This window comes from Phalacrocorax carbo, chromosome 16 (genome assembly GCF_963921805.1).
Source record: "Phalacrocorax carbo chromosome 16, bPhaCar2.1, whole genome shotgun sequence".
Lineage (NCBI taxonomy): Eukaryota > Metazoa > Chordata > Aves > Suliformes > Phalacrocoracidae > Phalacrocorax > Phalacrocorax carbo.
In genome coordinates this window covers 1,125,880-1,140,464 of record NC_087528.1, presented here as the reverse complement: position 1 = coordinate 1,140,464, position 14,585 = coordinate 1,125,880, and the positions used below count along the sequence as shown (strand labels likewise).

General features: G+C 53.5%; 1 protein-coding gene across 5 annotated transcripts in view; it reads right to left on the bottom strand.

Moving 5' to 3' along the window:
• The window catches only part of PRPSAP1 (phosphoribosyl pyrophosphate synthetase associated protein 1), a 29,031-nt gene extending 17,541 nt beyond the window's left edge, over positions 1-11,490 (bottom strand). The window contains exons 1-4 of one of the 5 annotated variants that reach the window (XM_064467529.1): positions 11,327-11,490; positions 10,500-10,611; positions 1,773-1,825; positions 110-176 (exon numbers count right to left, since the gene is read on the bottom strand). In XM_064467529.1, coding sequence (XP_064323599.1) covers positions 110-176; positions 1,773-1,825; positions 10,500-10,582 — 203 coding nt within the window. In that variant the 5' untranslated portion in view covers positions 10,583-10,611; positions 11,327-11,490. The other 4 variants (XM_064467530.1, XM_064467532.1, XM_064467528.1 and 1 more) reach the window with 4 other exon arrangements.
• Between the last annotated feature and the right edge of the window lie 3,095 nt (positions 11,491-14,585).

Below are 14,585 nucleotides of genomic sequence, written 5' to 3'. Positions count from 1 at the left end.
AAACAGAGCAGTTATCGTGCTGGATAACGGCGAGCAAACCTACCGAACACTGCCGAACCGGAGATTCAAAGCGTATCACAGCTGTAAAACGGAGCCACAAGTCCCTTACCTGGGGATTGTCTGTATGATGAAGATATCCTGTCCCCGGACGGACTCTTTTATCTCAACTCTTGTTTCTGGAGAGGATTGAAAACACAGTCAGTTTTGTTTCCAAACATCAGATTTACAGCGGTAACACGCCATGCTTCAGCAGCAACTCTGCCCACCGGCCGGGGCAGGAGAGGACTTGCCCCTTCGCCCCTTGTGCGCATACACCGCTACGCACACACAGAGAAGCCAGGCGGGTTTGCCAAGGGCTGCTCCTGAGAAGTAAAGAGCTCGCGTGACGCACCAGTGAGTTAGTGCATTCACAACGCAAAGCCAGGCTGAGTAGCGGTTCTTTTACACATAGAAGACAATTACCTAACTCTCAATGAGAGATCCTTTTCACTCCTCCGTGCCCAAAGCTGTCAATACCACATTCATCGGTGAACAATGAGCCACCCAAAAGCAGAACAACCTCTAGGACTCGATGGCCCCGACAGCTCCGTACAGGCTGGACAGCCCAAGGCAACACCAGCAGCACAGAGTTCAGGAGAACTCCCCAACTTCCCCACCAAGGTCAAGACATTTCAACACCAGCTGGAAACCCGGGTCTGTGCTGAACACAATTCCTACAGTCCCAGACTAAAATGCAAAAGCCAAGCCGCAAAGCAGCTCTGCAAAGCCAAAGCAATGACGCCAGGTTTCCCGAGGTGCCTTAGCCACTCATCTCCTACACAGCCGTGGACTAAAGGGCAGGGATAAGCGAAAGGAGAGAAATACCTACCCAGCTACCAAATTCAAAGTCTAACCTTAAGGGACTCTGCCGAAAGCAGACTCGTTTGCTGTGCAGTGATGAGGAACAACTCCAGACCTTGGAGCAAGCGACCTGATTTAAAACTAACCCTGACGGGCAGCGAGCTCTCACTAGTGCGAGCACAACAGCCAACCCAACCATAACCACGGCAGCTTACACACCGCACGGCCCGTTCTGGCTGCAAGGGCAGCAGCACTATCATAAATCCTCACGCCGAGCCAGCACCATCTCCATCCCTTCCTCTCGCCTCTATCAGCTCTCTGGTTCTAGTCCCTCTTGCAAATATGGTAGCCGAGGCTTTGAAACAGTAAATGACTCTTAGCCACTGACCTCTGTTAGCCAATATCCTTGTGTTTTAGCCCAGCATCTGAAAACACTTGCTACATTTAAAGAGACAAAAGCAGGCTCCGAGAGGCAGCTCCCCAGCAGAGCCCTGCATTTGCATTCTTTAAAGCAAGGGGACAGGTCCTTGCTAGGGCAGCTGCAAACTGCCTGTGGCGGGGGAGGGCTGGGAGGAGGGATAATCTAAAAGTTTGCAAGGCAGACACCTAGAAAGCAGGCCATTACTTTTAAACCTGGGCGATGTTTTGCTAAGCACAAGAGCGTATAAGACTTTGCAGCAGCTAACACCCGAAGTAGGACTCTCCTTTAGCCGGCAGTTAGCTAATGGCAGACAAACGAGATAACAGGGGGAAAGGAGGAACGCATTTAATCGCTTTGTCAAAGGTCGGCCACAGAGGTTTAGCTCTGCCAGGAGCAGCAGCAACATCACAGCTCAATCACTGCACTTGTTACTCAGGTTTGGCCAATGAATGGAGTTACCCAGCATTTCTAATATTACCTCAAAACAGTTGCAAATAAAGATTTCTCTTACCTCCATTGGTTTCCTGGTACACCACGGATTTCCCCAGCTCAGCACCAAGACGCCTAGAGAGGAAAAAAAGGAAAAAATGGAGGAACCCAGCAGTTAGGGATCCAAGGGAGAGACTGGACCAGCCATCACACACCAACAAAGCGCAGCACTGCCTAACAGGGAGCCGAGCGCGCCAGCCAGGCTGCGGAACTACGCGTCCTCCCCTTCCCCGGGGGTCTCCTTCCCTCCGACGGACCCTGGGGCAAGCTGCTCTGCGGCAGGTCCACACCGTACTCAAAGAGCCTGTCCTTGCACGTCTGAGCAGAGGCTGGGCCTCCTGATGGCAGAGGACATCTTGCTAGCCTATGCACCGCCACCTTAGGGGGATCTGCTGTGGAACTAAACATTAATGATTTACTCAAGGCTTCATTAATGGCAACCGAGTCACTTTTGCTGACTCCCACATCTTTTTCTCCCCTGCCCCCCAAATAACTCAGCTGGTTGAGATTTTAACTTAAAAAAAAAAATTATGATTTTTTCAAATTACTCCTTCTCAAAATGTCAAACCTACAACATTCATCACAACAAAGGTTACAGTCACTCCCCCCCTTTTTTTTTTTTTAATTTCTTTCTTACGTAAGAAATTAATTTTGAAGAGCATTTTCAAAGGCTCCTAAAGGCAGACTATTCCCTCGGGTGACACTTCTGTATTTAACTGTACTGACAAGAAATCCATTAGTAAGTATTTAGAGGCATGTGTGCCTTAAGTGTGAGCCTCAGCTGAGAGACCCCGCAGCGGCGAGACGCTTGGGATAGGTGTGATGCTGCCACTCCGCTGGCTGGAGCACAGGGCAAGACCCTCCTCTCTTCTAGGGTCTGCTCGGTGGCCATGCCCACACGCTGGATTAGGAAACAGTTTATGCCTGCAAAATACCTTTGCTCAACATGCGGATTACGGCAGTAGTTTCCTGCCCGCACATATACTGTATTTACCGGGACACATGCCAAAAATTTTGTGAATCAGGACGAATCCTAACTAAAGAGCCCACATCTGCCGCCGGCTCTCCCCGGGTCTACTGCCTCCAGCAGTCAGTCTCTCTCGATCTCCTTAGCCACAGACTCAGCCTCGTACTGACATTGTCACAAAGATATGTTTTTTTCAGGAGTCAATGAGCAAGACAGCCTGACGCTGGCGTGCTGCTGGCCCACCAGCAACTGCTGGGCTCAGATATGAGCCCGTAAGCTGGAGGTCTCAGCTAGAAGCTGGCCTGGAAAACGTGCCCGGGACAGCTGCGATAACAGATACTCGAATGTAACGTGATATATTTGCTTATCTGGCTACAAAGCACGTATTTGGCACACAGACATTCCCGATTGTGTGTCTGGCAGCACATTATGCCACGGCTGGGACCGGTGAGTAAACTCCTGCATCGAGAACCGTACGTGCGAGATTGTAACCAGCCCAGCTCGGGCACCGACTGGAGCATCGCCCAGAGCAGGCAAGCCACCCAAACCTCTAATTTGGCTTCTCTCACCAGCCCCGCTGGGTTAAAACTTGCTGCTGCAATACAAAGGCATCCTCAGTACCTTCAGATCTTCAAAAAAGACCTTGGCAGCTGGTCAAGCGACGGCAAGCCTGGGGACAGATGCACAGTAAAGGTGAGTTTTGCAGATGGGATCCATCGAGCACTTACTGCCACCCTTTGGGATCCCGCTGCCTTTCCAATGACAGTCAGGGATTTGCAACCACTAAGCTTCGTCCTAATCGCTGCCAAGGCATCCAAGTCTAAACAAGCTCAAGAATCACACGCACACAAAACAAACCAGTGTGTGTGGGGAAATGTTTAATGACTCACACTTGTTCCTCCACAACTGCACGGCAAGTCTTGCAAGCTCCCTTTGGAGGCACGTGCGCCCTGACTTCACAGCAGACAGCACGTTCCTACCTCGTCACTGGAAAAAAAAACTCCATTAACGAGACCGTGCAAGTGCCCTTTGTCAATCCTGCATCTCATGGAAAGAAAGAAAGCTTCAAAAACAATCCAGCTGGACACATCTCAGCCAAACGCCCCTTGGAGGGTGGCACTTCCAATGCTAAGAGGTGGCGAACAAACACAGCAGAGGTTTGTGATGCTCTGCGAGGAAGTAGCTGGCAAGAAGAAACCAGAGCCCAGCAGTCCCCAGTTCAGGTCGTACAGCAGCAATGCCGTGTCTGTGCTGCCGAAACAAGCAATCGGAAAGGCAAGTTTGCTCCCTGACAGAAAGAGGGACACTAAACAGCTCAGCTTGTCAAACCTGGGTGCAGATAGCAGCAGAAGAGACAGCAAGCAGCTGCCAACTTAAAGGCATGAACGGTAGCAGGTTGCTCTGGTCAGCCAATAAATCCCACCTCTGCTCCAACTGTTGACTGCAAGTAAACAAGAGGGGCGGCCATGGGAAGGATATGAGATAAAGCTGCCCCCAAAAGTGACACATCACCCCACCCGCAGCGCTCTGCAGCCCCGCAAGCTGCGGGCACGGCCGATGGACCACCAGGCAGCTCCACCAAAGCAGTTGAGGTATGTTTACCCAAGGGGCACACCTTCCACTAAATCCATTTCTGAAGGCTTTGCGTAAGCAGAGACTTCAGCCAGTGCAGGAGTCTGATAAAACCTTGGTTTGGCCAAGGCTGTTAAAGAAGGGACTATTTGTGCTTCTCCTGTTGTAAAACACTGAATTCCACAGGACTTGGGTCAAAAGGGAGATTTCCACAGAAGTCAAGGGCAGAGCACACCCTTAGCCACTACGCAGCCTGAGCGCAACCACAGCGTTCAAAGATAAATCCCGCCTTCCTGTCACCTCTCCCTTTTTCCCCTCCGTCCCCAGCTCCTCTCTCTCTAAATCCTCTCCATGCAGAAGCTCACAATTGCTCGCTGCTTTAGGCAATAGAGGAACTAAACTGACAGCAAGAACTCTGCTTCATACAGTCATGCTGTTAGTCCTGAACGGGGGGTATCACAATTACCGGATGACTTGTCTGCAGACACGAGATCTACACTAGGAAAGAAAAGGCTGACCCAGAGCACACAGCCCCACAGACAGGAACAGCTTCTTCTGGCAAAAGTAATACTTTAGGTCCTCTAGACAAGTCACTTCTCCAAGCAAAACAAGCTCCATCGACAAAATCCCTGCGGTGCGATGTGGTATTTGGCTACAGGGAGGCGGGGGCTTTTGCCGATACCGAAGCACTTAAGACTGGAGAACCTTCAGGCTGATTTTACAGTATTTGCAGAAATCTCACTTGTTAACCAGCGCCAAGCAGACATCAGGGGAGTTGTTCACTTCTGGAAGCTCTCTTCTCCATCCAAGAGAGACAGAAACTCAGTTTGGCATTGTTTTTGTTTTTAAAAGCAGTAGTCTTCGGAACTGGGATCTGTTAAAACAGCTCTGCACATGCAGCCCTGCCAAGCTCAGCGCAGAGGGCTGGGCACAGCCGGGTCACGATTACTACTCCAGGCTGCTCCCAGCTTTTAAAGTTTTTAATGCCACCTCAGCGTAAGCTCTCCCTGTGTGACCACGCGCTGCTCCTTGCTCTGCTTGGCCGTCCTCGCACCAGCTCCATCACTAAACCGACTCCTCTAGGACTTGATAGCATCTAAGAGAAAAATTCTCATTATAGCTTTAAAAATCCTACTCAGAGCAACTGGCCAGTAAAAATTTATATTGATCTGGAATACCTCTCTCTGTAAACATTGTCCAGGAAAGATGATCTAACCTTCTGCAGTCTCAACACATGCCAAGAGGATATTAAGATGTGGATACAAAAGCGTTTATAAAATCTGCCTCAAATTCACTGCCTAAACGTGAACAGCTCAGAAATCACCTATAGTTTAAACAAGGAAGCGACACACTGCAGTATTTTAGGAAACACTATAAGGTTGTATTAAACTGTACTTCAAAACGCTCCTCCGAAGACTGTCAAAAACCACTGTACCAGGCTCTCCAGAAAAAGAACAGTCAGTTAAAAGAGACTTGACATTTAGCTGAATCAGAATTCAAGAGGCAAGTGCGCTTGCAGTATTTCATGCCATCAAAGCACGTTTCGGTACCGCTGGGAAGGGCTCTCAGCCCGGGCTGTGTTTCCTTCTCCCACTCTGTGACAAGCACCTAAAAGACATTTGTAAAGTTACCCCCGAAAGGAAGCTTCCAGCCAGCTCGCAGTGCAAACGTTCAATTTGAACAGAAATCTGCATACAGACAAAGCCCTTGACCGTGATATGATTTTATTTTGGCAATATCCTCTTCATTACACTTTCACTGGTCTCAGCTCTGCAAATACCCGACTCTCCCCATACCTGCAGACTCCACGAACCGCTGCAGACTCCAGAAGGAGCTGCAGCCGACAGCAGAGGATCTGCTCCGTGCTTGACTGTGGCCAAAGCAAGCCACAGCCTGGCTTTGAATTGCTTTCCAAACTTGAGCAAATCTTCAAATAAAGGTCAGTCAGCTGGCCCAGCCAGCACAGCGGCAGCTCTACGGTGTATTTCCTAATCTCCTGCTTCAGGAACAAGCCAGGAAAGCGAAAGGGAACAGCAGCTTCCTGGACACAAGGCAATATCCTTGTTCAAATATCCTTATAACTGAGCTCTCCTTTAGCTCTCCTCCTTCACCCAGCACGACTGGATACTCGAAGAACAGTCCCAGCTGCTCATCTGCCCCTTGGACCCAGAGCCATCCAGCACTTGCATCATTTGTTCCAGCCACGCCAAAGCCATGCAGCTGAATTGCCAGCAAACACCACGCAGATTTTCCTCTAGTCCTACCAGTCTGCTCCTTGTGAAGGAACTTCCCCTAAACCTGGCACGGGCCAGCACAGCCAGCTACCACGCGAAGCCAATCTGCTCAGCCACAGTGCTCGCTCCATGTAAGCTGCACAGAAAACCTCAAAGGCCAACTGCTCCACACTCACCCTACTCCAGCGCCATCCGCCGTCTGTAACCCTCTCCAGCTACAGCACTTGTTAGCTGGTTATTCTTTTTCCTTTCTAAAAGCCTTTGATGCAGTTTCACTCCATCATATGTTAGCCTCCTGCCACAGTGCTGCATCTTCTGAGACGGAAAAAGGTTGGCGTCACCTCCTCTCCTCCTGTAGCATCACTCAAGAGCTCTTTCCAGAAGGCAAGAACAAGGATTGGAGATGGGGGAGAGCAACATCGCCAGGTTGCTGTGATCTGACTCCTCTGTGCCATCCTCTCACATGCTGGCAAGATGACCTAAAGACATTACTCTTCTTCCATCCCATGAGAAATTCTCCTTCAGCTGAGGGAGGCTGCCGCAAGCCCTCCTAACATACAGACTCTTCGGAAAGCAGGGCTTGCCTCCCGCTCCTTGACAGAGAACACCACCCTGCTTTTAGTGCTCTGTACCCAGCCCCCGAGGACAAGAGGTCAGAACACAGGTCTCCATCTTCCCCTCATTACTCACGTTGTTTAGGCTCACGGCATTGCTTTTATCGTGAGATCACCAGCATTTTCCGTGCTGCGAGCCAAACGAACACCTAGAATACCCTCATCCAGTCTGCCAAGGGTTCACGATAGTATCACATCCCACATAACGCAGACCTGCGGGACGCTGGGGAGGCACCAGCAAGCTTCAATCAGCAATACCCTCCAACCCAAGCACACAAGCAGGGAGTAAAACGTTAATATTTATACCCCTGTGTGCCAAACACTGCAGGCAGAGGGAGATCTAAATGCATCTATTGGACTCCTGAGACTAAAAAGGCTTGCTAGTCCTCCCTCTCCCCAGCAGCACAGAAGGCCCGTTAGGGATCAGCACTGGTCACAGAAATTACCTTTCTCACCTACAAATGCAGCTTGTAATCAGGTGCCAAGTGGCCTAATTACAGGAGTTGTCTTTCCATCTGGGAAACAATTAAAAAACCAAAGCATCCCTCAATTTATAAGATACAAGTAAAAGTATGAGGTTTTTTATATTTTAGGGCTCCTGAATCTAAGGAGCATCTTTACTGTTTAAAGTTTCACAAGGTATTTGGTTCTTATAAACCAGCACAATCTCCTCTCCCTGACAGACGCTAACATAAGCAAAAGCTCTGAAAATGCAAAGTGGAAGTTGGGCCCCCAACCCTTTGGCTGCGGGGGGCCCCCAACCAGCCCAGAAGGCGTAATGGGAAATTGTGAAGACTGGAAGCGTGCCACAACGCCACGCTCAGAGCCTGAATTGAAAGCAACTCTGGAAGTTTTGCGTGAAATGAAGCGAGGAGATTGAACAGCTTTCAGATGTCTAGCTTATGTCACACTGCTCCCCCCCCAGGCTTGAGGTTTTAAAAAAGGATAAGCCAGGACTCTGCAAGTGTCCGTTTTAACATCATACCTACAGGCAAAGAGCGACACAGCCTAGATGGACGAGTGTCTCAAGGGGCCCTACTCCTAATATTGCGTGTTGTTTTAAAGTTCTTTTACTACTTATACTAAAGGTCATAAAAAAACTTTAAAAAGAACGCACAATATTAGAGGACAGACTCACCCTCGTAAGGCTGCTCCAACTCTAATAAAAGGCGCAACTGACCTCCCCAGCAAGGTAAGGCTGGGATGCGACACGGGGAAAGCCAGCAGTCACGCATCTTTTGCGACCTGGAAAAACACAGATGTATTACAAACGTGTTGAAGCAGCCCCTGAGCTCCGAAGGGGTCAGCGCAACACCACCACGCAAGATGCTGAAAACACCTTCGGGTTTGGGAGACTTTTTACTGGGGGAAAATCCATACTATTGATGGTTCCAGATTTTGCACCCCTCCAACAAAACCTCACCCGCGTGTAATGCTTCACATCTTGCCATCTCAGAGTGGCAACTATGCCCATTTTACAGACAGTAAAGCTACATGTCCTTAAGTCTCAGCTTAAGCTGTAGCCGTGTCTCCTACCGTTGTGCTCATACCACCACCAGAGCATCCAACTTCCTCGCGGACATTAGAGCTAAGGCAAAAAGCCCACATCGCCTCTGTTAAAAGTTTACTTTGTGAAGGACAGCTGGGAGGTCGCTCTCTGGATCCTGCTGCGGTTCACCCTCAGAGGAACCTTCAGGGTGATCCCACTGTCGTTCACCCTTGAGGAACCTGGGAACCCTGCAGAGGGTTACAGCAGCACATCACACAGCCAGCTGTGTGCGCCGCAGCCCGGGGAAGCCTGCTCCATGTCTCTGCTCGTTACATCTTAAAAAAAAAAAGTGAGTTATTTTTAAGACAAAGAGCAGAGAATAAAGATTGCCCATTTGCTCTTTCAGTCCTGAGAACTTGGAGCTCGTCCCTGGGGGACTTCTGTTACGTTCTGCATTGACGCAACAGGACAGGCCTTGTAAAACCATGTCCCATCTGTTGCAGCAAAGCTTACTTTTTTATAGAGAGAGCCTATTTTCAGAGCTGTATCAGTGAACAGAAAGTGATAGGGAACTGACCAAATGAGAGCAAAAACACACGAACCAAAAAAAAGCTTTCCACTCCCAAACACAAGGATTTCCCTCTTTGCCTCGCACCCAGAGAAGTCCATCACTATTACCCAACAGTCATCGCATCAGCACCAGAAATCCCAGCCAAACAGCCAAGTCAGCTTCATGGAGACAATCTGTGCTAAGGATTGAACACACCGTTTATTGCGCTAGCTGGACAAATAGCAAAATATTCTTCCGGTTTAAGGTGGCAGCACACCTGTATTTAGTAATATTTCCAATTTAAGCATGCCCTTGGAGGCAGGAACAAGCTGAATGCGTAGCAAGGGTACTATCTGCTGCAGCACGCAAACAAGCACTGAGCCCCCTCGACTTTGGGAGCAGCTTCCTATGAGCTGTAGCTGAGAAGCAGCAGAAAGGCCAACCAAACCCTGCTTTAGGATGACAGCTCCCCAATACACAGATGCCCGTCTCAGAAAAGCCCCTTCGGCTGGGAGCGCCCTGATTTGAACCAAACTAATTCAAAACAAAAGATCAAGCGTGGGGTAAGCTCGGTGCCCCTCCGCACAGCAAGAGCCCCGTTTTGGAGCCAGCTATTACACACCTCCTTCAGCAGAACGCAGCGCATCCATCCCTGCCAAGCCAAGGTCAAACTCTGCCCAAATCGATGGGCTGGAAAAAAAGCCCAAAATGGGCACACTTCTATCCCCAAACTAAACTCTCTTCTGTCAGCCCGTGCTGCCCACCTCTCCCACCCCACAAAAGCGCGGATTCACCAGCCCGCTTTGGTCCGTGCAACTGCCGGCGTTGCACCGAGGTCCGCACAGGCGACGCTCCCCGCGCCCCAGGCAGCGAAGCTGTTGGGCGCACCAGCTCACCAGCCCATTCCCATCAAAAACAGCGGAGAAAGTTTTGAGCATCTCCCAAAACAGCGAAAACGCTTTCCGAGGTTCGTTCAGCCCAGTTTCACCTTCTCCCTCCCCAAAAGTAACAGCCTTTGCTGCAACCCAGCCTTTCCAGCATGGAAACGGATGTCAGAGATGCAAGAGGCAGAAAGCAGCCGGTCCATATTCGTCGCTGGGGCAAACCGAGTCGTCGGGAGGGATGAGCCAGCGCCGAGGAGGAGGAGGACAGAGCTGCTGAAGGCTCCCAGCGCAAACCCTCTGCAGCAAAGGTGTTCGCAGCAAACAGCGTTGGCTTGGGAAGGCGGGAGGACGCCAAAAGCCTCCCCAGCCGCTTGGAAGATAGCCTGCCTGCTCGGAGGAGCTCGGGGGGGGAAGGCAACTCGAAAGAGAGGGAACTTACTCCGTGATCCTCTTCGCCAGCTCGGTGCAGGCTGCCGTGGAGTTGGCCGAGAAGACCCGGTAGCCACTTCTGGCTGCGTTCATCGCCAAAGAGTCATGCGACCCCCGTGGAGCTCGAAAGTGAGAAAAAACAGATTTATAAGGCAACAACAGCTTCCGTGGCATCCTTTTCTTCCTCTCCGCCACGATCGCCGCCCCTTAAGGGGTGGGGAGGGGGAGGAGGAGGAGGGGAACCCTTCCGCTACCTACGGTCTTCCTGGTCCTCTCCTGTGGCAAAGTATAAAATGTGGGGTGGGAAATACGACTATTAAAATAAAATGGAGCAGCCGGGGGGGGGGGAGGGGGGGGGCAGCACACTGCCTGCAGAGCGGCCCCCAGGAGCCCCGGGTCACCCCGACCCCCACCCGCCCCAGGCTCACCCAGAGGCACCTCCTGCACCGGAGGGGGGGAGGCAGACCCCCAAAATGGGGCGGGGGCAGCACGGCAGAGAGGGGTTCCCTTGGCTGGGGAAGGTGGGGGTGACCTGAGGGGGGCACGGGAAGGTTGGGGGGGTCTGGGGGGGTTCCCCTGTGAGGTAGAAAGGCTGTAGGGGGGGGTCCCCGTGGCGGGGGTCCCTCCGGGGCCAGGAGGGTCTCCTCCCGCTCCCCTCCCGCGCTCCTCGCCCAGCCAAGAGAGTTCCGCCACCCGGCTAGAGCGCCGCTCCCCTCGGCCGCCATCTTCTCCGCGGGCGGAGACCGCCCCCGCTGCCATCTTAGGTGAGGGCACGGCGGCCGCGCTCTCCCCTCAGCGGGAGAGGGGCATCAGCCACTGCCCGAACAGCGCCGGTACCTGAGGAGGAGGCGTGAGAACGGCGAAAACTCTCCCTCCTCGTCGGGCGGCACCGCGCGCTTCCCGAGCGCGGCTGGCAGCGCGGCCGCCTCCCGCTTCTACCCGGCCGTGCGAGGCACGGCTTCAGTGCGGCGGCTTCACTGCCCGCGCCTAAGATGGCGTCCGCTCCGCGGCCCGACGGAAGCTGTGCGGCGGCGCTCTGGTCTTACTCTATGGCAGGCGGGTGGGAGCGCTGTGGGGCCGGCTGTGGGGTCGGCCTGCCCCACCGGCTCCAGGCCCGAGGCCTCCCGCCCCATAGGGCCTAAGCCTGAGCCCCCCCGGGGCCCCACGGTGTTCGGGAGGGGTTCTGCCGGGCCGCACGCTGAGCCTGGGTGCTCCTCTCAGCACCCCAGTGCCATGGTGGTGGTGGGATGGCGGCCCTCAGGAGGTGCTGCTGGAGCTAAGCCTGGCACCATTTCCCAAGGGAACGCTCGCTCCTGGGCTCGCCAAGGTCCTCCGGGCTCCTTGGATGCGAGGACAAAGTCCCTCTTGGGTGCAGGCACTAAATGACTTATCTAAGCAGAAAACTTCTGCTCCAGGCGGCCTGGCAGAGCTCTGTGCTGACCCTTCCAAGCCCAGAGAACACACTTCATGTCGCAGGAAGTGTGAACAGCATTGATTTCATCACCAGGATCACCCCGCGTCGCTTTGTTTGCCCTGGAGGGAGAGGTTTTTCCCGGCAGCTTTCCGAGCCGCTGTGTCAGGTCCTCGTCCCTTGGCCTTTTTCCTCCCGGTGAAGAGCAGGGAGGTCGCAGCGGACTTCGTTCAGGACACGGAGGATGCAGGATGTACACATGCCTCCGTTACTCCATAGCATCTCTCTCCGCTGCCGGGCTGCTCTGGTGTGTGCCAGCTGCTCAGGGTTGGGTACGTGACAGCGGTGGGAGCTCCGGTGATGGCTCCTGTCAGAAACATTTCATGTTTAGCTGGGCGCTGCAGTGCCGCCGTCAGTCCCTTTCTGCTGAACACTTCATTAAAGATTGTGTCTCTCCAGCATTTGTTAAAATGCAGCATCCTCAGTGCACAGTACAAGTGTCCCCTCTGTACGGCACTGCTGCACTGCCCGAGCACCAGGACAAAAAGTTTTGTCTCCCTTCACCGTGCCTGATGGCGTGTGTTTGGCCCTGCGGTGTGCTTCCGTCCCGCATCTCCTTCCACGATCGCTCAGGACCAGCCCCGCAGTTATTTACCTGGTGTACAACAGTGCCAGCTGCCTGGATTCACTCTGAGAAGGCAGCGCAGTGGGCAGGTGATGCTAATCCAGCCTTCAGGCTGGCGATAACCCTGCAGCTTGGGATGAACCAGCAGCATCTGTTCAACAGGCACCCCTGATACCCCCTCACAGGCACCCCCAAGCCTGGGCCGGGCTCTCCCTCGGCCACACACGCCGTGTGTGTTTAGTGACAGCCACTGCTGCCCTGCAAGGCATAATCATATGACAGCGATCATGGCATCCACGCTGCAGCCGTTCACTTGTCACAAGTTGCTGGCTTTGCCCTTCAAAAGGAAGAAGCTGGGGAAAAAACTGGGGGGGGGGCAGACTATTTTTGGGATGTAGGAAGTTGGCTGCTTCCTGAGGTTCCTCCTGCACCCGCCAGAGGAATGGCAGCTCCCAGGGGAGCAGGGACACCCCAAGGGATGGGGACAGCAGGGACAGGCTCCTGCAGGGACACCCTAGGAAAGGCAGCAGCAGGGAACAAACCCCAGAGCTGCACCCAGGAAGGGGAGAGCAAGGGGGGGACGCAGCGTTGTGGGGGCCGTGGCACAGCACCTCTGCAGTGTGCTCAGCCTCCCACCAGCTCCCTCCCAAGCCCCTAGGGAAGGGCCTTACTGCTGTCCTCCTCTTTTAAAGCCCTCCCCTCCTGGCTTGGCCTGCAATTCAGGTGTGCTGAGAAGACAGGGCTGTTTAACCCCTTCCCACCTGGCAGCCTTGGCACACCAGCCTGGGGCTGATGCCGTGGCCTCTTTGAGAGCCCTCAGCCTCCGCTTTGCCCTCTCCGAACCCTGGCACCATCTTCTGGTCCTCATTCCTGCTGCCCCGCGGGGTGCTCAGAGCCGTCCCGCCCACAGGGGACAGATCCTGCCCGTGCTGTCACCTCCCCAAGCTTTCCCAGCTGCTGGGGCTGAGATGCAACGAGTTTGTGCGTTCTGCTGCTGGGCGGTCACCGGCACAGCAGTCCCTGGGTGGCATCTCTGCGCACAGTCGCCTCGGAGGGGCTTGACAACATGTCTGCCCCAAACCCACCCCACTCTCGTGCTCCTGAGGTTCCCCCCTGGTGTCCTCAGCTTCATCCCTGCGGGGAGAGGCCCAGCAGCCTCGCGGGGGCCGCCCTGTGGGTCCCACCAGGGTGGCTGGTGGAGCTGTGGGGTTGGGATCAGTCCCCGAGGAGCCCAGGCAGGGCAACAACCAACCTTTCTCCTGGAAAAGGGAGCGACTCTGGTTTTGCTGCTCTGCAGGCTGATGGTCACACCTGGTTTTACAGCCAGGCAAAGGAGAAGAAAGAAGCAATTCTGTTTACTTAGGGGGGTAATTAATATCCCAGCTCCTGGCATGTACAGAGGCAGCAGAAACCTCCCCCACAGTGCACGGAGAGCAAGGCTTTGCAGCCCTTTATTATTTCATTATCAGCCTGGCAGGATTAGGAGGGTGGGTCAGGGAACAGTGCCGGCTTTAAGCAGGTTTAGCTCCTTTGAAAAGGCTTATCCAGGCTCAGTCTCACTCTCTGGCTGTGATGCAGTTATTTGCTGAGCAGAGGAGTTTGAGTAATGTTGGGGGGGTGGGTGAGCAGGGGGTCGTGCATTTTTAATAGAAGAAACTGGTGAAGTCCAGCAGGGAAAACCTGGCAGGTTCCTTTACCAGGATCTGGCTTTATTTGTTGAATTTCAGTGACCAAGGAGGGCAGTTTCTCAGCGCTGCCAAGACCTACGCCTCACCCTGGAGAAAACCAGAGGCTCGGTGCTGCCCCGTGCACGTCAGGGGGCTTTGGGGTGGTTTCTCGCACGGGGCCGACATGGTGTCGGGGCAGGACAGCCATTGCAGGCAGCTTCCTGCAGAGCTGGGTGAAGTTCTGCCCTTTCTCCTTCACCAAGCTCCTCCCTGGAGCCCGGGTGGGGTGGCCGGAGCACACTGATCCCAGCCCAGCAAGGGAAGAGGAGCTGCGGGAACTGCAGCAGCAAATCCTTCTTCTTACCCAGGCCAGGAATGGCGGGCTGTGGTGGG